Genomic DNA, 26,988 nt, shown 5'->3' with positions numbered 1-26,988 from the left:
CCCATGTGCGACGGAGATCGGCCGGTGGTGGGCATTGAACCCGAGCCTGCGCACCTGTCTCGCGGCTCGCGACTCGCGACCGCCGGGGCCGGGCGTCGGCGGCGATGGCGGAGCCGCGCGCGGGTGCTACCAGAAGGCCAGATCGCACGCCTCTCGAAATGAGAGGGGCCACCTGCAGCCACATCATTTGTTAAGTGACCTGAAAACCTATGCTGAGCTGACTTGCCAAGTTGCCACGCGAATCACGAGCCGCGAGTCCCGACTCTGTCGTCTCGCCTTTATACCGGCGCGGGCGGAAGGAACCGAGTGGCCTCCCGGCGTCGCGAGGCGAGCTCATCCGACGGCGGCAGCGGCGACTCCAACGACCCCGCGCGCAGGCTGCGCTGCTCCGGACAGGTGAGATCTCCCTCGCTTTCCTCGGCGATGGACGCGCGCGTCGTCTTCCCCGTGTGCCGACGGACTCCTTGGCAGGGCCGGCTCTATAGCTCTAAGGGTTCTTGGTGAGCATAAAGATAAAAGGACCCATTGAACTAATTTTTAATATTAAAATTAAAGTATAAATTTTACAATAGTGTAAAAAAATTAAAAATAATAATTATTATGATTACCTCAAATAAAAATATAATGCTTCAGTACTTTATAAAAAATCGTCTTCAAGCATTTCTGGATGTAAAATCTTCAAAAATAGTATCAAAATTAATGTCGTCCAAAACATCATTCTCAATGCTATACATAGCCAAGCCATTCAATCTTTCTTGTGACAGTTGATCTCAAATAATTTTTCAATAGTTTCAATTTGGAGAAATTTCTTTTGACTAATGCTACTGTCACTAGAATAGTTAAGAGAATCCGATATGCAATTGATGAAGGATGGAATTGATGAAGGATGGAATTGCAAGATTCTCCCTCAAGGCCGTAAGGCACTGCTCCTTCTACGCAATTGACGAAGGATGGAAACACTACATGAAGAAATAATATTAATTAGATGATTGCTTTTTGACGAAATTGACGAAAAAGAAAACGAAGATTGAACTTCAAATAAGCGCTCGCCTCTGACCCTGATGGCGCTCGTGGCTTGCCTCTGTCCTCTGACGTGCTCCAGATGCGGCGCTCGGCGCTCGCCTCCTGCACCCACGCGACAATGGCTCTGATCGTCTGATCGGATCGGCGGCGGCACGGTCACGGAGTCAGGAGTGTATACATATACGGAGTCAGGGATGGCACATGCATGAAGCAATTTGGCAGGCCTGGTACAAGCACGGAGCAATTTGGCACGGACGAGAGGCAGGCTGCAGTTGTTACGCGGGACATTTAGAAAGACCGAAATAAAGTCCACCAACCAAACTATACGTACTAATTACCTATATCATCTTTGGCTCCCAGCTTCATATGGGTCCGAGCGGTCGCACGGCCTGCCACTCCCTGGAGCCGGCCAGTCCTTGGTTGGGATGGCTGGCTCGATCGCCCTGTGGTTTCTCCGCGGGGGGTTTTGGTCCGGCCTCCGGCGCGGGCGACGCTCCTCCGCGATTGGTAGGACGGGTAGTTGATGGACGCACGGGTGCGCCGGCGCCGTCCTGGCAGTGCGTAGATTTGGGGAGAGGGGGTAGGGAGGATGGTAGAGGCGGAGGAGAGGAATAGTCAGCTACTGACCTTCGAGTAGCCAAGTTCCATCCTACCTAAGTACCTTTTGCTACCTTAGTTACTGACTGACTGCAATAGTAGTCTAGGAGTGATTCGCCTGCGAACCACTACTCTTTGGATCCTCATGGCTGTTGCGTCAACCAGTCCCCCAACAAATGTGTTGCCTGATGTAGGATTGCGGCTAGGATTGGTGTATCATGTGGCCCTGAGTACCAATTCTCGTCTGGAATTGTTACCAGATTCTGATTTATGAATATAGTCTATGTTTACTCTTCGACCGGCATGAATCCTTTTTGTGCAAGTGAGCTGAACAAAGAACAGAATATCTCATCATGCAATTTTCTAGATGTAGTAGCTCACTCTGCTTATTGATAAGTCCAAGGCAGAATTCTTGATGATGGTTGTTGAGCAGAGGCTGAGGTTTTGGTCGAGTGGAATACTCTCAGTATTAGTCCTGGCTGTCTTCTGTCTTGTGCATGTATGAAAGGCTTATGCTGATATTGTGATAAGCAGCCTGCAAAAGCTGTTTAGAAAAATGTCATAGCTGTATGGTACTTCTCCTTTCATTCTGGAAACCATCTCTGATGAATGCAATCCTTGTTCTAAACAGTAATTTTTAAGTTATAGCACTCTGCACATAATAGGTGGCTTCCTTATTTTCCAACTAAACAGTGTGCCTTAATTACCCCCATTTTAGTTGAGCGGATAGTGTGAAGTCATTAGCTGGTGATGCATAGAGGTATAATGCTATTTGTTTTCTTGTAAAAAAAAGTTAAGTTACTTTGACCGAACATGTTCCCTAAAATTTCTTGATTCTTTATTTTCCTTTACCAAGCCTCCATTTAACTGTTTAGGAAATAGCCTTCTTACTGTACGCCGGAGTTAAGTAAACAAACTATTAGGCCAGAAGCTAATTTCAGATTCATACCACCTAATTACTTGAAATATATGTAAAATACGACCACACATATTGTATGGCACTGCCATTGTTCACAGCCATGCCTGGCATGCAGTGATTCGTTCCATAGTTGCCTCTTTCTCTTGCCTCCCTCGTACCCTACTGTTAGCTCCTCCTTGCTCCATATTGTCGTGCGGCAGCTTTTGGGCCCTGAATCTGACACCACCACCTCCTTTTGCTAGACCTGTCCTGAGAGGAGTGGCTGAGTGCCTGATTCCCCTACCGATTGTGAATTGGGCTGTATGATGTTTTTTGTTTAACGAACCACCCACAAGATAGTGTGTGTTTCATTGATATAGCAGAAAATACAAGACTACAGTCCTAGGAGGCTATAGGCAGGAAAGGAAAAGTAAAGAAAAAACAACACACCCGGTTGGATTGAGACATCAACGCGGGTCATCACTCAACTCAAATGCGACCTGCCCACTCCACTCTCCCAGGCAGCACCCACCCACTAAACACCCTCAAAGTATCGCCGAAATCTTCATGAGCGGCCTTGCGTCGACGGAAATCTGACGGAAGCGGACTGCACCCCACTGAGGAGGCCGCCGCCATGCGAGACCCTCCGCCGAAGTGCCACTACAGACACCACACACCACCTAACAGAGTGAAATCACCGGATCCGGATCTCTCGCAGGCTTCCTCGCAGCCGCCGCCACGGTACACAACGCACGGGGCCTTGCCACATTCGCCGTTGGACTCCATCTCGCTCTCGCGCGGGGCCACGCCACTCCCGTCCCGGAACTCCAGCCACATATCCGTTTCTTATATCATTGCCGGAGTGGTGAGCAATACTGCCCCGCTTCCCCAGATCTCCGTCGAATAGCCGGGCCACCGCCGCAGGTCGGCATCTCCTCGCTGCTTCACCCGCGCGCATAGCCTTCGCTGCCACTTCAGCAAGCCAAGTCTGTCGCTTGCACCGTCTTCCGACGATGTTCCACACCGGGTGGCCCATCCGAGCTGAGAAAACCCGCCGTGGTCCGCTGCAACCCAAGTCATCCCACAATGTCGTTGCCGCAAGCGCCGTCCTCGAACGCAGTCCCATGCCGCACTGACCGTTGCCAAGCAATGCCAGCCGCTGTGATCCGCTGCGAGCAGCCAACTGAGAACCGCATAACAACCTTCGGCCGCTACATGACTGTGATTGCCACCACGTGAGCTCGCCAGCTCCCTTCATGCTTGCGCACGGCGGGATTGCCACCACCAGCTGTTGCCGTCCAATGAGTCTGCGATGCCAAGTTGAGTCGGGTCTCCAGAGATGACGCCTCCAGGGAGAGAATAATGCCAATGGCGCCACCGTCGCTCGTCCACAAACAGGACTGGGTTTTTACCTGAAGGAACCCCATGCAGGAGGGTTATAGCTCCAAGATGACACCCCTAACAGGGAAGAGCGACGCCGTAGGGCGCCCCTATCATCTACACTGGTACGAAGGCCGGTGAGGGCTTTCGCCCGGAGCATACCAATCCGTCGCTGCACATTCTTAGCTTGGTGCTCGTAGGCCACCCAGAGCCGCCTAGCTAGGGCGACGCCGCCACCACGCCTCCACACGACTCGCTGCCAAGCCTCCACCTCCGTGCTCCACATGTCGCCGCTAGCCACCGTACTTCTCCTTGTCTCCTCCGGCACGACCTCTGCATATCCTCCTCTAGCGGCTCCACTCACGTGCCCCGAACGGTGGCTACCAGCCTCCTCCACATGCCGGCCTGTAGTGCCGGTCTCCTCACAGCACACGGTCACGGGATCCTGCGGCGCGCTGTCCTCTGCGTAGTTGGCAAGCGGCCCTTGTCGCCGCAATCACGTGGCCTGAAGGCACCATCCCCACCTCCATGGAGCAGCCGGATCCCCCTGTGCATGCCACCACTAGCCACACCGCCATGGCGCCATCGGCGAGGCCCCACGCAGGCCACCCACAGCCGTGGCACCGCGCCGCCGCTGAACACTGCGTTTCACCTCGAGCCTTGACGGCAACGCAACACGCCGGCCTTCTTGCTTCGCTGGCCGCTCCTCCTCCATCTCCTCTTCTTCTTCCTCCTCCTCCTCCTGCTGCAACACCTCTTCCTCCTTCCTATTCCTTCTCCTCCTTTCCCACACGACATCGCGCCCGCCGTTCGAGCGGCCCAGCACGTCACCGCCCGCGGGCGACCGCCGCTCTTGGCCCCCGTGGGCACCGCCTGGATGCGCAGGGGAGTCTTCCTCCATCCTCCTCCTCATCCTCCTCCCCATCCTCCTCGAGTGCCAAGGGTCCCAGCGCCAGCCTCATCCCCCACGGGCACGAGGCCAAGGCGGGCGTTCAGACCGCCGCCATACACTCCCGCACCCTCCTTCGCATCCTCCTCCTCCCCGTGGTGACCTCCTCCGTGCGCCACCACACCAAGCCCCTCCGGGCTCCTACCCGCTGTCGTCCGCCAACGTTGCCACAGCCCGCCCACGAGCAGGTGCCAGATCCTGCGGGGCCCTCACCGCACCGGGGAGGATGCGTCGACCCGTGTGGGGGAGGCAGCCACCGCCGCGCCAGACGACGGATCTAGCATCTTGGCCACCGGATCCGGCCTCTCCAGCCCCGCCGTGTGCCGCCACACGGCGGCCCCCTCCGGCAGCCTAGGCGGTCGCGCCCGCAAGGGATGGGGAGGAGAAGAAGGACGCCCCGCTGCCGCCGTGGTCGCTAGCCGCGCGGGCTTCCGATGGCTGGCTCGGGCGGCGGCGCGGCTGGGGGAAGCTGGAGGAAGGGGCGGGGCGGCCTGTATGATGTTGCTTCCAACACTCATCTGATTTTTGATTTAGCACTTAGGTTTAGGGTAGGGCTAGGAGGACCTTCCAATATCAGATCTTGAACAATAGTGCTAATTTCTCTTCTGCTCCAGCTGGTGCTAGTGTTCGTGCTGATGAGAATTCAGGCTGTAGATTTTCTCTAAAGAATCACGCTATTTTTAATAAGATTAGATATCCAATGGAGGAAACACAAGATCAGGACACAGCTATTATAGTCACACAATACCCTGTAACTATTCTAAAGTGAAGCTCTGATTTGTCGCTCTCTATAAACATTTATAGCTTTATGCATTGGCCGTATATATCCTTGTTTAGCTACCATGGGATTCACTAATGCATCTGTCTCTAGATCTTTTTCTAGTTCTGTGCTTGGTCTTCACTAGACAAAATCTAGTTACTGAAAGAATGGTAGCCGGATTAATTTAAATTTTGAAGCCAAAATATAGTGTAGCCAGGCTGAGCTTGAGGTCACCTATACCCTCTTATACTCATCATGGTATAATATGCAGTGGTTCCTGCACGCATGTTTTCTTTGCACACGCATCTTCAATGGATTAATAATCTTTTTTGCTTCGTATGTGTTTTTTAGCACAAAGTTAGGTTTCGGGAACAAATTGCCTAGCAGAGTAAGGAGATCATTGAAACTATTGTCTGACCAGCCGAATTTAGCCTTCAGGATCAGAAGATGAAGGACGAAATGTAACGCTGTCCACTCCTTCCCACATCCCTCATACATACGGTCCTTTACTACCTTCTTGAGTTTCTCAAAATTCTCTAACCCTTTAGCACTCTCTAGCAGCACTTTCGGTTCAATGTGGCACAACATGTCTTCCATATCAATATCACGTTCCTCATCCACCTATGCACGCGCATCTATTTGATCACCATTTTGATCTCCACGGTCATAATCATCATCCATCATAACATGATCATTTTCGTTTGCATCATCACCACCCACTTCATTAGAGCTAGTATTGATGTCTGTGTTGTTGAAAGTACCTCCTGCATCACCATGGTGGGACCAAATTGTATATCCATCCACAAAACCTCGCTTTATCAAGTGTCTCTTGATGGCATCAGTATCCTCTCATACAATATTATTGCTACATTAAAAACACGGACAACGTATTTGCTTTGTCTTGCAAATGCGAGCGTGCTTCTCCGCAGCCTCCACAAACTTTGATACCTCTGACATGAAAGTATGTGAATGTCTCCGTATGCCATACATCTATGCTCTATGATCCATCTTTAACAACCTATGACAACAATTTTATGTTATATTAACTAATTTAATGAGCTATGGGTCGCAATTCTATAAACTCAATTAAATTATGGATGTAGTAACTAATAAGTAGGAAGAAATATAATAAAAACTAATTCTATATTACCCTAAATGAAACTCAATTAAACCATTGATGTAATAATTAGTGGGAAGAAGGGGGAAAATCAAACTCAATTAAACTTCATTAATTAAAATTATAGATGTAATAATTAATAAGTAGGAAAAATATAATCAAACTCTATTCTATATTACATTAAAATGACAAATATAGCATGGTAATGGTTATAATATGATCATAGAGTTTTATTTGAAAAATAATCCATCTCTAGTTATTTTCTCTCGCTTCCCTCATCTCTCTTCTAGTCTAAATCTAGATAACAACCTAATGAAACAATTAATGATGGTTAGAAGTTGAAAAAGAAGGTTGGAGTGGTACAAACTCACCTTATATAGCCAGCTCCTCCAAAGAAATCAAGAGCAAAACCTTCCCCCTTAGATTTGGTGTTTTTGGAGCTTTTCCCGAGCTCGGACAAACTCCAAATGGAAGGTTGGCTGAGGAACAAGCTGCCCGCGGTCTTACCTGCGCGAGGTCTATGCTGGCAGGTGACATAAGCCACCCGCCAGCACAGATGGGGTGCATCTGTGCTGGCGGGTGCTCCCCCGCCGACCCTAGAAAGTTTTGTGCTTGTGGGTGCTAATCACACCTGCCAGCATGCTAAATTTTTTGTGCCAGATTTGGCACAAATCTATCGTGGAGATTCATCTCACGGAAATGATTCGAGAATTTGAATCAAAATCGTTTTTCCGTACTCTAACCTACGAACACGGTATTGGGCCTGTTCGCTTCAGCTTATAAGCCGGCTGAAAAGCTGAAACGGCTGATTTGTTATGAGAGGAAAATACTATTTGGTGGCTGATAAGCCGGCTGAATAAGCTGAAGCCAACAGGCCCATTAGCTCCTTCAAGTGGCTTTGCAAAAATAACGGATTCTATGACAAAATTGGACCAGACCAGCTGGTGCAGGTGCAAAATCAACAAACTAGATGAAAAAATATATGGCAAACCGAAAGATGGAAACGGGTAGTATACTCTGTTCCTGCTCGGCGAAGGCGTTCAGATCATGCCCTTTTCCTCGAGGAACAGCACAAGGGATGTGGCCTCGTAGCACGAGGGATCTGGAAGCAGCAGCTTGTTGGCAAAGGAAATTAAAACACTGCGTAAATGTGAGAATCGAACGAGACTAAAAAGGAACATATATACATGACATTTCTCATAAATCACCCTTGTCATCAGAGGCCGGTCCTACGTCCACTGATCGAGCTAAGAAGTAAGAACTGGACGTTGCTTAATGCTTACCAACAATAATCCCAAAATGTAGAAGAAAATCTTGACTTTGCGGATAAGCCAGACCAACACAAGGCTGTTATTTCCAAACATATATCTAAAGTTCTCGTCACATCACGATTACAGAACACCGCACAAATGTTTACTCCCAGTCTCTGAATCTGAAGACGACACGGCCGCCTGTCGCCTCATCAGCAAGTCAGCATATGGGATCTTTCTGTGCGTATCCTAGGCGGCGACGCTCCTCTTGAAATGCGCGATCTGGATGTTCTCCACGCTCAGCTTCTTGAAGTTGCTGTTCTTCCTGGTGCTGAAGAAGTTGCCCCAGTTGTAGGCGTCGTACCGGGGCGGGTCCTCCTCGCTCACCAGCTCCTCCACCGGCTCCACCATGGTGTAGCCCGCCGGGTTGAAGAAGTAGGGCCTGGAGAACCTCTCCTTGGCCGAGTTCACCGTAACCCGGTGCTCCGCGCTCTCGTACCTGTCGTTGCTCCAAACCTGAAAAAGTCTCAGTCGTTCATGTAAGATATCAATTCGTGAATGAGCATTAACAGCACGAAAAGATTTGAGAATGACGTGTGTTTTTGTTTGTTGTACCTGGATGAGGTCGCCGACGTTGATGATGAAGGAGTCGGGGACAGGCTTGACGCGGACCCAATCGCCGTCGGAACGGCGCCGGACGTCGAGCCCGCCGACGTCGTCCTGGTAGAGGATGGTCAGTGCTCCGGCGTCCTTGTGCCGGCCGACGCCGAGGGCGAGGTCGGGGCTCGGGCAGGGAGGGTAGTGGTTGAGCCGGATGAAGGTGGTCTGGTCCTTGAAGAAGCCGTGCAGTCTGTCAGGCCTCAGGTTCAGGCTCCGGGCGATCAGCTCCAGTATCTTGAATGCCAGCTCTTCCATCGCTTGCATGTACTCCTCCAACGCCTCTCTGCGAGAATTCCCGTTCAAGTTTTAACATGAAAAGACAAAAATTTAGGAGAATTCATCCACAAAAAAACATCGCTGAGATGGAAAGTGAAAACACAGCTTTTTCTGTCCATCATCAAAATTCAGTAACCGAACCTATTCTATCTTTGATTAAAAAAAGATGTGAAAATTCCCTGATTATTTCAACAAAGATTTTCCCATCTTCACCAAAAATATGAAAACAAAAATATTGTCAAAACATACTGGCACGACGATCATATGCAATGCCAGAAACAACAATATGCGCAAGTTGATTCACCTGAATCCCGGCAGGTCTTCGGGCCACTTGTTTTCGAACACGACCTCGCCGTCGGCCACGGCTATCGGCGGCTGAAGCCCGCCCGGGACGAGGTCGTACACCTCCTTCCAGTCCCTGACGTTCTTGGTGTGCTCCGACTCGTAGTACCCGAGCGGCTCCGCCTCGCTCCTCCGCACGGCGGCTTTCCGCTCCGCCGGCAGGGCGAAGAACGCGCGCTGCGCCTCCGTGGCGCGCGCCACGGTCTCCGCCGGCACACCGTGCCCCACCACCACGAAGAAGCCCCAGTCCCGGCTCGCCGCGCCCACCTCGGCGGCCAGCGCGTCCACGGCGGCCGCGTCGCCGCCGCCACCGCCGGTGAGTGGCGAGAGGTCGATGAGCGGGATGCCCGTGGCCTCGGTGACGGTGGGCTTGGGGCGGTGCTCGGGGGCCTGCACGAAGGACTGATCCATGGAGAAGCCGCCCATGGCGATGGATCGAGCTTTCCTGCGTCGGAGTTGTGTGACTTGTGAGGCTGCCAGCAGCGACTGATTAGCTAGGACGCCGCATGCAGTGCGGGTGTGTGTGTGGGGTCGTGCGATGATGAATGAAGGTGGTTAAAAGGGACGTCTGAGCAGATTGGATTCAATGAATCTGGATGGGTTGTAGGTGAATTTTGTTGGTATCTCCGATGTGTCCGGGTACAGAAAGATGATAGTAACAACAGGGTTTCTGTTTTGATGCGGACGTGTGGTTGCTTGCTCTTCCATGTGTTCTTGCCTGTGACGTCATGGGTGATTCATGGACCGGGGATCTAGTACAGTGAGTAACTGAGAACCCTAGATGGATGGAACAAAATTGGACCTGTTCGCTTCAGCTTATAAGCCGGCTGAAAAGCTGAAACGGCTGATTTGTTGTGAGAGGAAAACACTGTTTGGTGGCTGATAAGCTGGCTAAATAAGCTGAAGCGAACAGGCCGATTATCTTTCCGTTTTCTATATTATTCTTAAGCCGTTTTTCCTTTTCTGAAAAAAAGTTCCTCGATTAATTAACTTATTTCAGCATTGCTAATAATTCACCATGTCATTCTTTGAACAACATTGTTGGCAAGAGTACCGTAAAACATGCGTAGCTGAAGTTATGGATATTCCACTAAATTTTCCTTTCTACATAGTTTGTTGGCTTAATAGGAAATATGTGGATTTTTACAAGAAACCCATCAAATTTTAATGCACCTAATATTCATAGGAAAACATTGGCTCTCAGATCTCGAGTGTTGCTACATCGATGCTAGGCAAAGCTTGGAAGGAGCAGAGGGGGGCTTGGGCCCCCAATGGTAGACAAACTTCAATGATGATTTTACCATATATATAAATTAAGGAAGAATTAAATTTTGACCCTATTAACTCATATGTTATCTTCTAGCCTCGATTGTTTATGGCTTCGCTCCTTCATCAGTATATGGAAGGCATAGAATTTGTGAAAATGAAATTCTGTAAACTGAAGTCATGTAGTTATTAGCCAATTATGAATGCATATTTACTAATTTAGCAAAATATAATTTATGTTTAATAATGTATATCATCTAGAATTTGTTGGATTGATCTACTTTAGCGGAGGTGGGCAGCATCCTAGGGCTTATTTGCTCATCCTTCCTTATTTCTCTTCTTCCCCCTCTGTTTTTTTTAATTCCACTCCTTTCTCTTCTTCCCCCTCTGTGTTTTTTATTCCACTCCTTCATCCATGGCTAGAGAAATATATAATAGGATGGTCTTAGGCCGAGCTCCATGGACTGCACCCCTATAGGGGGATAGAGCCCTCCTCCCCCCCCCCCCCCCCCCCCCGGGGGGGGGGGCCAAAGAAAACCCCTTTTTTTTTAAAAAAAACCTTTGCTCCCGAATCCGAAGCAACTAGTTTATTTTGCACACCTTCTATATTTTACGCGCCTGTAAACTTGTTCACGGGATGATTTTTTGACCGTTGATCCATTCACAGTTGAATCATTATTAATGGGTCTTATAATAAGTTGTTTTACCGTCATGTCATGTGTCTCATCGTATTATTTGGGAACAAACATTTTGTGCTCCTGAAACATTTAGGCCATTAAGCTATATATAGGACATTTATAGAGTGAAGTTTTTCGGGAATGTATACTTCGTGGCCGGTCACAGAATGGCTATTTTGTAGCTAGTTCACCTAGCGCACCAGCATTGGCCGTCACCTGATTTCCCGTCCACAACTCCCTGCCTGACGTGAGCCCAGGAGCAAGCGAGCCGACTGTGCGTTGCCGATCAATATGGTCCTTTTATAAGAAACAGTTAGTACTGCTAGAACAGTCTAATCATGATTCTCGAACACGTTTCCTTTTACGTCATTTGAGGACATCAACATGGTCTACTAGGTGATGTTTTAACCAATAATTTGTATAAGACTATGACGTTTTTCTAATAATGATAATTAAATATATTAAATATACTTTTCATGGTGAATCTAGGGACATCTATTAACTTTTGTAAAAGGTTTTACATTGATGGTCAAAGTTTGTTTTTAATAAAATTGGCCAGCAGAAATTATAGAGCGATCTATATTTTGAACCAAAGGAAGTATAATACATTTTATGTATATGCACGAATAAACTTTAAATTCCAGGCACTTCAAGTGTTTACCAACACATCTAGAACCATTTTTCATTGTTCTCTTTTCATCTACGAAAGCCATATTCAGGTGAAGCATCAGTAGATTAAACCACTCCACAATTAGCACCCAAGTGACTAATCCTCGGCGACTCCCCATCATGATCGAACACCATTTTGGCGCCAAGGAGGATAGAGATCACTGCACGTGCAGTTGTGCCATTGTCGTGGGCCGGTTGGCCCTACACTCTGCTAGCCCACACGTCAGTGAGACAAATTGTGCGCGCAGTTACTGCACGGGTCGAGCGAGCCACAAGCCCACAAACAACATCGTTTTCGTAGCCACGATTTGTCACGTGTTCTGTAGTGCTGTTTATTTTATACAAAACTTGCACGTGCGTTACCATGGGTATATAAAAATTACATGGATATATTACCATACTGTATAATATGGTCTATATGTAGCTATTTATATTTTAATATGACTTAATATGTACTTTTGATGTTATATTTGGATAATTTATAGAAGAGTAATAGCTATAGTTGAGTTTTATTAGGTTGATGATTGTAATGGCTGTAGTTGAGAATTCTAAGAGTAATATCTATTTAGATATTTGCAAATTAATTAATTAATGTATGGACTTATAAATTATGGTTATCAACCACAAATTTGATTTTTGCATATCATTTTGTACCTTTTTTTGGATAATGTCTTGTGCGTTGAATATAATCCAATCAGGAGGACTGCATTAAAGCTTTTTATTTATTTCAATGCTCTTATTACCTACCTAAAGGACCTTTCTTTGAAAAAATATGTTTGTAAAGGGCTTGTCGGTGTTTTATACCCGGTAAACTAACGAGGGGTATCCTGAGGTAATAGATTGGTTGGTGGGGAATCGTCGGACCTGGAACTTAAAAGTAAAAGTGAGGACACAAGACACGGATTTATATAGGTTCGGGCCACCAGAGTAGCATAATACATTACGTCCTGTTTGGGGTGTTGTATATTGCGCCCTGCGCTTGGGTGTTGTTTGGTGTTGAGGATTTGGTCCTTTGTTATGGTTCTATGAGGTCTTGGCCTACCGATCTAGGGACCTCTGCCCTCCTTTATATACTCAGGGAGCGGGATTACTAGTCGGTTACAAGGTAGGAATCCTAGTAGGATTACATGGTATGAGTTCTAGTAGGATTACAGAGGAATTTTATTAGGATTCCTCGTGGGTATTGGGATCTATCCCCGATAAGGCTGTCATCTAAAAATGCAAGACTCATTTAAAATATCTCGTGCGACTCCCTGCTTGACTTCTCTTTGTGACGGCCTCGGACAAAAATCCTTCGTGTCAATCTTAATCCGAGCCCCTGATCACCTGTCTTGGTTTTTTCCAAGTCTAAGTGTTCAATCTCCAGATCTTCCGACCCCTGCGATCCGACCCCTCGCCATGGTCTCCCCAGTTCCGACCCCGCCGACCCCCAACCCACCGTCGGATCTTCCTAAGCCATTCCGCCGCATCATCCTCCAGTTCGAGCAGTGGACCACCGAGACTGACCGGTGGGCCCACTAGATCTTTTCCCCCAGATCTCCCGCGACAGGTGCACTCGAGTTGCATGCCCGCTTCAGAGTTCCCCCACCGCGTGGCTCAACTCCTCTGACGTCCGCCGCTTCGCCTCGTTCTCGGCCCGCGACTGGATGGAATCCCGCGCCCTCCTCCCCAATCGCAGCGGAAGCCCCTCTGCAACCCTTTCTGCAGAACCTCGCCGCCCGCGCCCATTATCACATCGCCAGATCCCGGCCGCAGAGCCGATGCCGCCCGTCTTTTCCGTCACCTCGCCACAGTCGCGCCGCCCGGTCTTCGCTACACGACGATTCCTCCTCCGCCAACCCAGACCGCGGCAGCGACAGCTCCTTTTCCTGCCCTGTCAGAAGCCACCCCGACAATCTGTTGCTCCGCGCTCGCCCGCGCGCCCGCAACCGCCTGTCTTCTCACCTGTGCGCCCTCGTTCCTAGCGCCGTTTTCCTGGTCACTTCCATCAGATCCACCGCACGACGACGCCCGCCTCCGCCAAATCTCAACCACCGGCAAACCCGCGCCTGCGCCGCCCTGACGCCAGTGCCCAATGACCGCCGGCGTCATCCCTGAAGTCCTGCTCCACCGCCCTCGTCGCTCAATCGCCGCCCGGGCAGAGCACTCCATTGCTTCTTCCCCGGCCTTCGCGCCGCTCCCCTTCTCACTCCCGCGCCGCTATAAAAGGGAATGCGCAAGCCCCGCCGGAGTTTCCCTTGCCCTAGCTGCCATCTCTCTTGCTCCCTGTTCGAGCTCACAGCGCCACCACCTAAGTCTGAGGAACTCTTCTCTCTGCTCAAGCACCATCGCTTTTCTCCAATCCACCAGCCACTGCTTTCAGTGCTGCCCAAGAGCTTGCTTGTGATCCACAAGAAGCATCGCCGCCGCCGGACATTCTCGCCGCCGTCCCAAGCCCTTAGTTCTTCCGCCCAAGCCTCCTCTGTAAGACGAAGGTAGGCTGCCGACCCCTGTTCGCTTCGTCCGACCCCTCTTATCCGCCCGACCCCGGTTCCGTCTCGCCTGACCCTGTCTGTTCCGCCGACCCTTCTCCGCCTCGCCCGAGGGCTCGGCTGTGTCTTTTTCTTGAACCGAGGGTGTATGTGTAAAACTTGGGGACCTTTCAGCGTTGAGTCTGAGGACCCCTAGTACATCAAACCCTCTAGTTTACGGGTCAGCTCATAAGTTCCTTCCCTCCGACCCTTACCTCTTGACCTCCATCAACTCCTTTGAACCTCCCCACCCTCCTGTAACTTGTCGCAAGTTTCTGAGCTCAGACTTGCAAGTGTTGCTGTTGAAATAACCGTCTATGCTAACCCATGCATTGCATTCGTGTAGAGCTGCGTCTCGCCGACGACTACTACGAGCTGCACCCGGCACCAGAAGACGAAGCTGTAGCCGAGCTCCTGCCCCCAGAAGCCGAAGCCGCCCAAGCAGAAGAGCAGCTTCCTTCCTTCTCGCTTGAAGGCAAGCCCCGGATGCATGAATCCCCTATGTTTTGCCAAACTCGCGCATGCCTTCTTTAACATGCTTGTGCATTTACGTACAGGAGTTGTTTGGAACCATAGATGCATAACCTAGCTCCCTTGACCTGAACACTAGCTGTTGGACCGAGTAGATGCTTTGCTCAAGTAGGAAGCGGTAAAAGCTGAGTGATTTCCTGTCACTCGCGAGTTTATAGGAGTTGGTTGAGTTCTCTTCTGTTACAACTGTAAGGATGATGGACGGGGCAGGGTTTTGGGTAACTCTTTGGTGGTCGGTTGATCGCCCCGTCTGTCTATGAAACTTGCTAAGGCCCGACAGTGGTGGTGTTCGTGATCAAGTGTTTGAAGGTACTAATCTCATATCTAGTATGGGATGGGGAAGCCTAGTACCTGATTGAACTAGGGCGTGGCTTATACCCCTGCTGTCCCTGGAACGAGGTTCCCATGGTGCATCATGTGGGTGCAAGTGCGATCACAGTACGGTAGAGGCCGGGACTGTGGAGCATTGCATGCCAAGGGAAGTTTGGACCTGACACGCGCCTGGGAATTGATGGGGACGGCCGACACAGGAAGCAGCCCTTGTGGTGCGCGGATGTCGTGAGATTATGTTCGCCATGCATGGTTAAGAAACTTGAATCGATTCGTCTGCCTCTCACAGTTTGAGACTGCTTGATCGCATGTCACCCTGAGTAAATAAGGAATCTGATGATGATATGGTTTTGTTGATGAGATATATACCTTTGGTTGGTTCTATGATTGCTTAGAATAGGTTGCAAACTTAGACCGGATAATGAACTTAGAACCGGAGCTAAAACTTGAAAGTAGGGTTACATCTAGCGCTTTTGGCAAACAAACCCCTCAGCCAAAAAGCCTTGCATGTCTAGCAGAGGTAGTTTAGCGCGCTCCCTGTCGGTTAAGTCTTATTGAGCTTAGTAGCTCAGCCTTGTTGTGGCTTTTCTTTTTCAGGTGAAGTGGCTGCCTCTGAGCCTTCCCCTGTCGGCACTTGGCCGCCCCAACTCCCTCCGGGTTGGACGGTCGAGTGGGATCCCTCCTCGGACGGCGAGGAGAGGGATCATTGACGTCCCGGTGGGCCTCACCAGGGATGTCCGACCCCGACGAGTTCGCTTCCGCTAGTGTTTTACCTTCTGTTGTTTTTCTTTTGAACCTTGTAAACTCTGATGTGTTTTGTGGCCAAACTAAATGGGTAATTTTATTAACTCGGTGGACTTGTTGTATTCTCTGGAACCGCTCACCTTCGTGTGGGTTTTGCTAATTGGTCCTGTTCAAGTGATTAAATCGGATGAAATCCGACGGCACTTCGTGTTAACTTGGCTAAGACATGGGTGTCGCATGTTAGGTGACTTAACCATGTTTAATCAAGCTAATCCGAAGTGGATCCGCCACACTCTTCTCCCGTGCCTTCTCTCATCTCTCGATCCTCTATCTCTCTTCCTCGTGAAATCCTCACGAACCATGTAGCGGGTTGTATTCTCTCCGTATCAAAATATTGGTTTCACAGTTTCTTTTTGCCAATTGTAATCCCCGGTCATTATTGTATTGTCTGGTATTATCAAAACATCATTATGTTAAAAAAGTTACAGCACTCGTGAAAACGCACGGAAATAGATTTTTGGATTAAATACCTTATTTTTAGTATTTGAGCTTATCTTCATATTATTATTATCTCGTTGAATGCTTCCTGTCTTGCAGTATAAATATTTTGTTGCTCGGCACGCACGATAAGATTACTTGTACGGCCAGAAACAGCGACACGGTGACGATCGTCTCTCGGTAGCAGAAGACAACGGCCGGTCTCCTCGCCGGGGCACGGATCTGTCCGTAATCCTGCTACGCTTCGAGGCCCTTCCTGAAGTGCTCGATCTGGAGGTTCTCCACGTCCAGCTTCCTGTAGTTGCCGTTGAGCTTTGTGTTGAAGAATTCCCCCCAGCTGTACGCGCTGTACCTGGGCGGGTCGTCGTCCTCCTCCCCGCCCACCAGCTCCTCCAGCGGCTCCACGACGGCGTCGGCCGCCGGGTTGAAGAAGTAGGGCATGGAGAACCTCGCCGTCGCCGGGTTCACCGACACCCGGTGCTCCGCGCTCTCGTACCGGTCGTTGCTCCACACCTGAAAACGCCATTGGGCGCGCATCACTTCGATTATTTCAGCTTACACACTAATTCGTGACGGATGATCTCGACGGCGTCGCCTACCTGCACGGTGTCGCCGACGTTGACGATGAAGGAGTCGGGGACGCACCCGACACGGACCCACTCGCTGTCGGAGCGCCGCCGGACGTCGAGCCCGCCGACGCCGTCCTGGTACAGGATCGTCAGGGCGCCGGGGTCCCTGTGCGGGCCCACGCCGAGCGCGAGGTCCGGGCTCGGGCAGGGAGGGTAGTGGTTGAGGCGGAAGAACGTGGTGGGGTGCTTGAAGAAGCCGTGCAGCCGGTCGGGCCTCAGGTTCAGGCTCCGGGCCAGCAGCTCCAGCAGCTTGAACGCCAGCTCTTCCATGGCTTTCATGTACTCCTCCAGCGCCTCCCTGCACAAGTTTTTAGTTTCACATTGATAAAAGTGAAATTTGAGGAGAATTCAGTCATTTTCAAAACTCAAAACTAATTTAACATATATGAGATTTGTCAAAACAACGGGACGGCGGCATGTTCGACAGGTTGCAGATGGATTCACCTGAAGTCTGGCAGGTCCTCGGGCCACTTGTTCTCGTACACGACCTCGCCATCGGTCACGGTTCCCGCCGCCGGCGGCGGCGGCTCGTGCGCGACGAGGTCGAACACCTCCTTCCAGTCCCTGACGTTCTTGGTGTGCTCCGACTCGTGGTACCCGAGCGGCGCCGCCTCGCTCCTCCGCACGGTCGCCTTCCGCTCCGCCGGGAGGGCGAAGAACGCGCGCTGCGCCTCTGTCGCCCGCGCCACGGTCTCCGCCGGCACGCCGTGGCCCACGACCAGGAAGAAGCCCCACTCCCGGCTCGCCGCGCCCACCTCGGCGGCCAGCGCGTCCACGGCGGCGGCGTCGCCGGAGGCAAGGACCGAAATGTCGATGAGTGGGATGCCGGTGGCCTCGGTGATGGTACGCTTGGAGCGGTGCTCGGGGGCCTGCACGAAGGACTGGTCCATGGATAGGCCGACCATGGCGATCAGGTTGCTGTGGAGCTCTGTTGTGTGTGTGTGGTCTCAGGCTCTTAGCAAGGAACACGTGCACGCTATGGGCGCATATCTGGTGCTGTGGTGCCTTTGCTTCAGATATTGCTGTCAGACCTGGTACCGAAGGCGTCGGGCGGTATACTGAAGAGAAGACGTATTCCATGGAAGGCGCGTTCGGCAACAAGGGAGTCGTGACCTTGGCTTGAACCTGGTTGGTTCTTCACTTCTTCCTAATTAAGCTCGGCACCACTAACTGTTTGGCATGGCTCCAACTCCGAGTAGAGCTGCTCCACTCCAGAACTCCAGGTGGAGCCAGCTCCACTCTAGAACTCCAGAATAAAAATGGGGTGTTTGGCTAGATGGGTGCTCTCAACTCCAAAAAAAATCGATTTCAGTATGGATTGCCATTGTTGCCCCCAATTCAGGCTCCACTTGTTATCCTCTCTATCCCATCTTCTTCTCCTGCCACGTTCTGCTCGGTGAGAGAGAGACTGATGTATCACGCACGGACGCCGCCTTGATTCCTGCCTCCGCAGCTAGCTAGTTTCGTCCGCCCAAAAATCCTAGTGCCGTACCACTGCTACGACTAGGAGTGTACACTGGGGGTCTAGGTCCGGTTCCGTTCTGGTACTATGGCAGAAGCGGCGATGAAGCTGACGAGGAGGATGCTCTTGCCGACGCCTGAGTCCCCGATGAGGAGGATCTTGAAGGAGCACTCATGGTCGCCGCCACTGCTCCCGGCCCCCGGCGACCCCATTACTCCCTCTTCCCCTCGGATTCCGCCCGATTCGGCGGTGACGGTCGGCGAGGAGGCGGCAGGCGGGGCTCGGTGACGGCGGCGACGGGGGCGGGGCAGCGACGGGCGGCGGGGAGGCGGCCACGGGGCCGACGACGGTGACGACGAGGGCGGGGCGACGACGGGGGCAAGGCGGCGACAGGCGGGGCTCGACGATGGCGGCAGGGCGGCGACGGGCGGTGGGGTGGAGCGGCGACGGGGGCAGGGCGGCGACGGGCGGCGGGGCGGCGACGGGCGGCGGGGTGGAGCAGCGACGGGCGGCGGGGAGGCGGCAGGCGGAACGGCAACAGGCGGCGGGGAGGCGGTAGGCGACAGGTGACGGGGGTGGGAAAATAGAATGAAACGTTTTTTTGTGTAACCAGTGGTATTGGTGGGTAATAACCCACCAACTCCACGAGGAGGTTCGAAATAGAGAGTTTTGGAGGAGCAAAAGAGGTGCTCCAAAACTCCACCTCCATTTGCACTACAGCTCCATGGAGTTGGCTGCTCCATGGAGTTTTGGAGTTGAGGTGTTTGGCTGGATTTTTTGGTGGAGTTGCTAGAGTTCTGGAGTGGAGCCCTGCCAAACAAGCCCTAAGTTTTGTTTTTCCTTCTCTTATAAAAATGTTGTATATCACTGAGATAAATCAAACTTTATGGTAGCGAGCTAGAGTGCCTAAGCTTGTGTTTGATTTGGGGATCAAGTGGGTTGGGTTGGCTCCGTCCCTCTTTTTTAGGTTGGGTTCGACCCAGTGCGTGTTTGGTTGAATGGGTTGGGTTCATTCTATTTTTTTATTTAGTTGGAGATATCTAGAGAGATGGATGGATGTCCTCTTTAACACCATTAGCATGAGTTACTAGCATGTCGCACCTGTCATCCCATCTGTCATCCTTTATTTTTTCCTAGCACCCTACCTTCTTCCTCTGGCCAGACCTTATCTTCTTCCTTCACAGCTCGAGCCTCCCCTGCGCCATCGCCGGCTGGCCCCTCCCACTCGCCTTGCCTAGCCCCTCTCCACCCCGACGACCGCCTCCTATGCCCCCAGCCTGCATAGTGTCGCCGCTGGCTGGCCCTTCACCACCCTGCCTCGCCCGCCGCCTAGCTCCTACACCCCCGCCCTGCATAGCGTCGCTGGCAGCTGGCTCCTCCCCACCCGTCGCGCCGCCCACGCCATCTTTCACGCCGCGCCGCCCGCCGTCGCCCGTACCATCCTTCACCGCGCTAAAGCATCCCCACATAAGTAGAGACTAAATGTGATACAAATATCAGTCCCAGGAGGTTGATAACACATTTATTCAACAGATGGTTCAAAAACCGTACAACTCCCGAAGGAGTGGGTGGGCAAGCCACACCCAAAAGAGAACTAAACCAACAACGATACAGATCCAAGTTGCAGTCCAGTCGGACCCCGGGCTGCAATCGGAACTAAGCAACAGCGGAAGCATTCTGCAAAGGCTAACACCATAGGCAACGTTAGGTGCGGAAGCGACCTCCTACTCGAAATCCTCGATGACGAAGTCCAGATCTTCCTCTGAAGCAACAAAACAAGGGTGAGTACGAATGTACTCAACAAGTCCAACCCCATCCACGGAGGCGGAAACAAGCAAGAATATGCTCATGATATAACAAGGATAAGGCTAAGGTTTATTTGAAGTAAAGCTAGATTTTAACACATGCAAGGGTTCATTTTCAAAAGAGTTTTCACAAAGCATTTCTTTTAGTAACCGAATCATTAAGTGAGGTTGATCCTACACAAAGGATCCAAGTTTTAATGCTACCGGACTCCCTGCCCGCAATAGCTCACAGCACAACTGCCAGACACTTCTGAAATCCAACACACGCCAAGAAAATCATCCATCTCCAAGTACTAGTTATGTGACCAAGCCGTAACTCGTCCAATGCCGTGGACACGACTACCCGGATAGGTTTTAACTCTGCAGAGGTTGTACACTTTTCCCACAAGTAGGGTACCGCTGCACGATCACCTTAGTGTTGGTGCAGATCCTATCAAAGCTATTACCCACCTTAGCTAAGACTAACTAGTCAACACGAAAGCAACCGAGGGGTTAATGACCTACTAACGAGGTCTTAATCGGGATCTAAGTTCACACAATTCTTATTCCTTCTCCATGGTCTCCCGTTGCTCACTAGCTCTCCTGATGACTAATAGACTAGCTAGTGGGATTTATGCTAAGCCGTTGCCGCATACAACGGTCGAGTGGTTGCACTATGGTTGGGTTAGGCAAGATGACACATTAACTCGGTCCTTAACCATGACAAGATGGATATCTCCCAACTTTGCTCAACCACAAAGGTACAAGCCAACTTATTGGCATTTCACACAAGAAACACCCATCCATCTCATCTAAGCATGTCTTTCCTTCATTTTCGGAAACCCATTTTCCATTTTTTAAAAATACTCACACATTTATTCTTTAACAAAACACATTGTAGTTATGATTGAATTGAGTAACAAGATCCTAAGCATTTTAGCAGTAATTATTATCCAAACAGAGCAAGTCATATTTAGAGATAATTATAGGACAAGCAAGGAATAATCATAGCAATCAAGGGGTGACTATCCAACCATGTTTCAGCGGTAAAACAATATGCAATTTATGAAACAGGCCAATAGGTTGTGTTTGAATAACTAGGATAAATATGCATCAAAGGGTGAGGTTGGACTTGCCGTCCTCCAAGCCTTCCGGGAGTTCCTGCTTGCGGTGCTGGTCTTCAGGCTCGGGCTCGTGGTCAAACTCTTCCTCGGGTACTCCACGATCTACGGCACACACAATCAAGCACACAATAAATAAAATAAAATTAAAGCTTTACCCGTTGAGCTTCGAACAGAGAATGCGAACGAAAAATGGAAGGAATGAGTATTTTCATGAAATTTGGAGATGCCTCAGCGAAAGTATATTGGAGGACGCCGTGGTCAAATTTGGGATTAATTGGAGGAATTTTGACGCATGAAATGATGAATTAACGGAGTGTTAGGGGCTTAAAACAAGGTTTAGGACTAAACTGCGAGAACCAGGAACCTATTCACGAATATTTCTGGAAGGTGGAAGGGTATATCCACGAGAGAACTTGAGAGAGGTGGGAGGGCTGGTTTGTGAATATGGAAAAGGAGGGGGTTAGATCAGAATTGGGGGGATTTTTCCTTCTTTCTTGGACCGTGACTTGCTGAGGGAAGAGGATGGGGAACCGGGGGGGGAGGGGGGGCAGGTAGAGGGGGTCGTGGGGGACCCATTTTGGCCCTCGCCTTGGGCAGGTGGTGACGGGAGAGGGGGCGGTGAGCGGCTCCGACGGCGGCACTCCTGGCGATTGGGCGCGAGGGAGGCGAGGAGCTTGGGCGCAGGGGAGTAGCGAAGCTCCACGCATCGGCTCCCCTTTTATAGCTTGCAGGAGGGGGCGGGGCGAGCGGTGCACAAGGGCGGCGGGGCCTGTGGCCGGCGAGCTTTTAATGGTGGCCGGAGTTCTCGGCCGGTGGCATGAGGGAGGGGAGCTCCGCGTTGAGGGCGTGGCGGGGCCGAGCTCGAGTGGCGAGGAGCACAGGATGCACAGGGCGGTGGCCGGCGTGGGGAGGGGCTTGGTGGCGACTAGCGACTGGCGCGTGGCGTGTGCGGCTGGGGCGTCGGGGCGAGCGGCGTGCGGGCCTGGGGTGGCCAACGGGCGCGGGGTGAGTGGCAGGGGGTGGCCTGGGTGACGTGCGGCAGGGGGCCGGGGGTAGGCCAGCGCTATTGCCAGGCGCCAGGAGGAAAGGCGGAGGAAGAAAGAAGAAGAGAGAAGGAAGAAGGAAGAAGGAAGAAAGAGAAGGAAGAAAAAGAAGAAAAAGAAAAGGGGAAAAAGGAGAAGGGGAAAAGAAAGAGAAAAGAGAGGGAGAGTCAGTGAAAAATGTGGAAATCGGTCGGGCATGCGTGACGGATTTTGACGGGCACGCGGCAAAATTTGCGGAGGGAGAAAAAGACGACTGTCGGCGTTGGGTGCCGGGATGGCGGAGTCGTCGGGAAGGAAAAGATTTTCGGGAGCTCAACGGTCAAAAGCTTTTGAAAATAAATTTTTAGCGGATGATTTGAGTTAGTAAATTTTACGGATGTTACACGCGCCCACGCCCAAGCAGCTACGCCGTGCAGCGTCGCCATACGGCCCCACCGTGCAGCGCCGCCGGCTTCGTCGCAAGGCAACATCCCCGCCAGCTCGTGTAGCTTAGTGCCTCCTCTGGAGCTACCTCACGTGCACAAAGAAGACGACGGACTGACGAATGAGGACGCCGTTCAAGTGGGTCGAAACGATTCATTCATTTTGGCCAGACCGGATGAACCCGGATATTGGGGGAATATTCCCTCTTGGGATGAACCAACCCACTAGTTTTTCAACCAAACACTTTCCCAACTGGATCCGACCCACCCCAACCCACTTCAACTCTCAAACCAAACACACGCTAAAAGTTTACGTGTCATTGATTAGTTGACCAGCCACATCTAGCTGACTGATCCAACACAGGATCCCTGTTTCTTTCCATCGTCCATATCACTTGCTGTTCTTTTGAAATCTCAGGTGACAAAGATGGATTTGGGCCCCACAAGCTTGAAGGCAGCCCACAGTACATACGGCCCAAGCCCAATCTTTTAAGGCAGAGCGTCGGCCCATCCATCATGGCGTCGGGTTGTCGAGGTTGCATCACAACGGTCAACGGCCAGCCATGGCACCTCGGGCGCCGTTGGCCGTGGTCCTTCTGTGCGTGTGGCAAAGCACATTCTACTCTATAGTGAAGGTCAAGATACTGGGATTTTTCCCCTCCCCACGTTGCTCTTAGGAACGACTCGGGGGTGACCCATCCAGAGGTCGTCGCCGCTCCCACCAAACCGACGCCCAGCTGCCGCCACTACCGCCGGTAGCCGACCGGCAGTGGCAGCCAGCAGTGGCCCGAAGCCGGTGCCACGCGCGTCTCCTTCCCTCCTTCTTCCTTCTCTTCCTCTCCTGCTCTCCTGATCAAGGTCATCTTGGCTGCCGGTGCTGCTAGTCGCCCTTCGCCGGATCTGCTACGTTCGAGCCTAGATCTGGACTCTCCCGAGCTCCAGGGGGGAGGGTCTTCCTGGCCCGGCAAGCACGGCAGCGCCGCACCACTGGACCTTACCACGACGGCAGCACGTGAAGCTAGGGCTGCTGGCTGGGCGTGCGCGTACCCGTGCCTCGCCGCGCGACTTTGGGCCGTCGGCCTCCCCCCTGCTCCTCTCACCGCACTTGTCCCCGCAGTGCTGCTCCTGGCGCTACCACCCGACGGGGCACCCGCAGCATGGACGGCGCTCTCCATCTGCTGCCCGGGGCTCCCTGGTGTCGGGGTGGTGGTTCTGCTACGGCCACGAGCGGGGCGTCCCTGGATCCGTGCTTGCTCGGGCCCTCCTACTCTAGTGCGGTGGCAGCCCCTGCTACTCTTGCCACCAGCGCACGGCCGGTTCAGGCCTCCTCCCCGCCATCAAGCCGCCGATGGGTCGGGATGTCATCAGCACATCCAAGGTCATGCCTTTATGGGCCGGGTCACCATGCTCCCCCCGACAGGTCGCCGCTTCGTCACCACCGGCTCCCACCGATGGCTTCATGGCGGATGCCCAGCACGGCGACCACATTCGTGGTGCCATGGTCATGGAGAAGGACGGCAGGGAGGTTGCCGGGCCACGCAAGAGGAGGGCGACGCGCTCGCCGGCACACCCCCTGCCACCCGATGTTGGCTGACTTTGTCAACCTGTGCTTCAACTCCTTCGGGGACAACCACGTAGTTGCCCTCTTTGGTGATGTCGGTCTCCGCGGTGGGTCGCTTGCTCTTGGGTCACTCCTGCTAGTGCTGGCCCTTGGAGGGTGCACGAGGTGCACCGACCTAGGGCCCACAGGAGTGGGGGGCCTAGCCAAAGACCCTAGGTAATAGGTATAGCCGTATAGGCCTTTTAGGTATACAGGCAATGACGCGAATGCCTGTCGCCTGATCTCAGGTCTACGCCACGCCGTCCGCAGTTGGCCGTCCGTAATTCGTCGTCTCCGCATGCCCCTGGTCCCTGCCGACGCGATGACTGTGCCAGTGCCCCCTGCCTCCTGTCATGCGTTGCGATAGGCGACAGCGACCCGACACGGCGACACCTCAACCGCAGATTGCCTACGGCGACGCCGTGACGGGCAGACCTGAGACCACAGACGACACATCGTGCAGGACTGCGGCTCGTGCAGGTGCAGTGTGCTTCCTCCCTTCCTCGTCAGGCTTTTTTTCTTATCGTTTTTAATCTAAATTAATTACTTCGATTTCTAGTACTCGGTACTCATATAGTCATATTTTTCTTCTAATTTAGGTGTTAGAAACTTAAAATGTTACCTAAAAAACATTTGTCGGGATCTCAAAAAAGAAAACGGAAAAGAGTAGAAGATCAATTTATTGAATCTCAAAAAGGTGCTATACATAAGTTTTTTTCAGCTTCAAGGAGTGTTGTGCCTGATGATAATCCTGTAGATGCACTTGATATTGAAGGACAAGGGCAGCAACAGCAACAAGTTAATGATAATTTAAGTGAACAAGTTGATGACATTGATGAAGCTACAAAGAATGAAAATTTACAGCCTTCCTCTCAACCTGAAAATTCAATTGATGATGTGCAAGAAGCTTCTATTCATGATGTCTTTGATCCTAGAATTTGGGAAAATCTTGATAATAAGGGTAGAGATATATTGATTGTAAAGGGGCCGGTGAGAGAATTGAATCTTGAGTTCCCTGTAGATGCTCTTAATAGACATTTTTCATATACTTACTACTCCAGAAAGTTAAGCAATGTTGAGGTGGTTGATAGAAAATGGTTGGTTTACTCTAAATATGTGGACAAAGTTTTTTGTTTTTGCTGCAAATTGTTCAAATCAAGTCAGAGCAAAAGTTTGCTAGCACATGATGGATTGAGGGATTGGAAACATCTTAGTCTTAGACTTAAGCAACATGAGAACAGTGCTGAGCATATAACAAACATGAATACTTGGAATGAAGTTAGGCTAAGATTGAGCAAAAATAAAATGATTGATGATGATTTGCAACGAGAAATTGCAAAGGAGAGAGAGCGTTGGAGACAAGTTTTAGTAAGAATTGTTTCTGCTATCAAGTTTCTTGCTAAACATAATTTGGCTTTTCGAGGGAAAAATGAGAAACGATATCAAGATAGCAATGGTAACTTTCTGGGCACAGTTGAAATGATGGGTGAATTTGATCCCGTGATGCAAGACCATATTAGGCAGATTCAAAATAATGAGATTCATCATCATTATCTTGGGCATAAAATTCAGAATAAGATGATTTCTCTTCTTGCAGATTGTGTGAAAAAAACTATACTAAAGATCATCAAAGATGTAAAGTATTTTTCTGTGATTTTAGATTGTACTCCAGATGTGAGCCATGAAGAACAAATGACTCTAATTATTCGGTGTGTCAATATGTCGAGGAATGTTCCAAGGGTAGAGGAGTTCTTCCTAGAGTTTTTGAAGGTAGATGACACATCAGGATTGGGTCTTTTTAATGAATTAAAGAATGTATTGGCCACCCTTGATTTAAATATTGATGATGTGAGAGGACAAAGCTATGATAATGGTTCAAATATGAAGGGTTCTCACCAAGGTGTTCAGAAGCGCTTGCTTGAAATTAATCGAAAAGCACTATACATGCCGTGTGCATGTCGTAGTCTGAATCTTACTCTTTGTGATATGGGAAAATCTTGCGGGTAAACTATTATTTCTATTATACATTGTTTTCATATAATATGTCATGTTTTGGGAAAAAGTTTCAAACTTACTATTTGTTAAATCTTGCAGGCAAGCTATTTCTTTTTTGGTCTCATCCAACATATATACACATTGTTTGCAAAATCTACTAAAAGGTGGAAGATTTTAGTGGACAATATTCCAGGATTGACAGTTAAGTCATGGTCTAATACACGCTGGGAAAGTCGAATAAAAAGTGTTCAAGCTATCAGATTCCAAACTCCTCAAATAAGATCAGCTTTAATAGTGCTAGAGAAGGCTTCAACTGATGATCCAATGGCAGTTAGTGAATGTCAATCTTTGGTGAGTGCACTAGAGAATATTGAATTTTTAGTTGGTTTGGTTATTTGGCACGATATTTTATTCTCTATAGATAAGGTGAGCAAGAAGTTGCAATTTAAAAT

General features: G+C 50.6%; 3 protein-coding genes across 3 annotated transcripts; 1 reads left to right on the top strand and 2 right to left on the bottom strand.

The window, feature by feature from the left end:
• Positions 1 to 7,888: 7,888 nt before the first annotated feature.
• On the bottom strand, positions 7,889 to 9,783 carry LOC101753495 (probable 2-oxoglutarate-dependent dioxygenase At5g05600). Its single transcript, XM_004982367.4, has 3 exons — positions 9,215 to 9,783; positions 8,590 to 8,917; positions 7,889 to 8,490 (listed from the first exon to the last, which is right to left on the bottom strand). Exons 1-3 carry the CDS (start codon positions 9,676 to 9,678, stop codon positions 8,224 to 8,226), a joined length of 1,059 nt encoding a protein of 352 aa, XP_004982424.1. The 5' UTR covers positions 9,679 to 9,783; the 3' UTR covers positions 7,889 to 8,223.
• Positions 9,784 to 16,389: 6,606 nt separating this feature from the next.
• Positions 16,390 to 18,095, bottom strand: LOC101753097 (probable 2-oxoglutarate-dependent dioxygenase At5g05600). The gene is made up of 3 exons (XM_004982366.2): positions 17,551 to 18,095; positions 17,077 to 17,404; positions 16,390 to 16,990 (listed from the first exon to the last, which is right to left on the bottom strand). The coding sequence occupies exons 1-3, from the start codon at positions 18,009 to 18,011 to the stop codon at positions 16,715 to 16,717; spliced, it is 1,065 nt and encodes a 354-aa protein (XP_004982423.1). The 5' UTR covers positions 18,012 to 18,095; the 3' UTR covers positions 16,390 to 16,714.
• A 7,061-nt stretch (positions 18,096 to 25,156) lies between these two features.
• Positions 25,157 to 26,548, top strand: LOC105915111 (zinc finger MYM-type protein 1-like). The gene has a single exon (XM_012848936.1). The coding sequence runs from the start codon at positions 25,157 to 25,159 to the stop codon at positions 26,546 to 26,548; it is 1,392 nt and encodes a 463-aa protein (XP_012704390.1).
• Positions 26,549 to 26,988: the final 440 nt, after the last annotated feature.

The sequence above is a fragment of the Setaria italica genome, chromosome IX, assembly GCF_000263155.2.
Source record: "Setaria italica strain Yugu1 chromosome IX, Setaria_italica_v2.0, whole genome shotgun sequence".
NCBI classification, from domain to species: domain Eukaryota; kingdom Viridiplantae; phylum Streptophyta; class Magnoliopsida; order Poales; family Poaceae; genus Setaria; species Setaria italica.
The sequence above is the reverse complement of the archived record's forward strand: the minus strand, read 5'-3'. Positions and strand labels throughout refer to the sequence as shown.

Excerpts from the sequence above, each read along its gene's own strand:
- LOC105915111 (XM_012848936.1), top strand. The coding sequence starts at position 25,157 with ATGTTACCTAAAAAACATTTGTCGGGATCTCAAAAAAGAAAACGGAAA.
- LOC101753495 (XM_004982367.4), bottom strand. The coding sequence starts at position 9,678 with ATGGGCGGCTTCTCCATGGATCAGTCCTTCGTGCAGGCCCCCGAGCAC. Across the intron at positions 8,918-9,214 it reads GAAGACCTGCCGGGATTCAG|AGAGGCGTTGGAGGAGTACA; the intron begins GTGAATCAACTT and ends GAATTCTCGCAG. Across the intron at positions 8,491-8,589 it reads ACGTCGGCGACCTCATCCAG|GTTTGGAGCAACGACAGGTA; the intron begins GTACAACAAACA and ends AGACTTTTTCAG.
- LOC101753097 (XM_004982366.2), bottom strand. The coding sequence starts at position 18,011 with ATGGTCGGCCTATCCATGGACCAGTCCTTCGTGCAGGCCCCCGAGCAC. Across the intron at positions 17,405-17,550 it reads GAGGACCTGCCAGACTTCAG|GGAGGCGCTGGAGGAGTACA; the intron begins GTGAATCCATCT and ends AAACTTGTGCAG. Across the intron at positions 16,991-17,076 it reads ACGTCGGCGACACCGTGCAG|GTGTGGAGCAACGACCGGTA; the intron begins GTAGGCGACGCC and ends TGGCGTTTTCAG.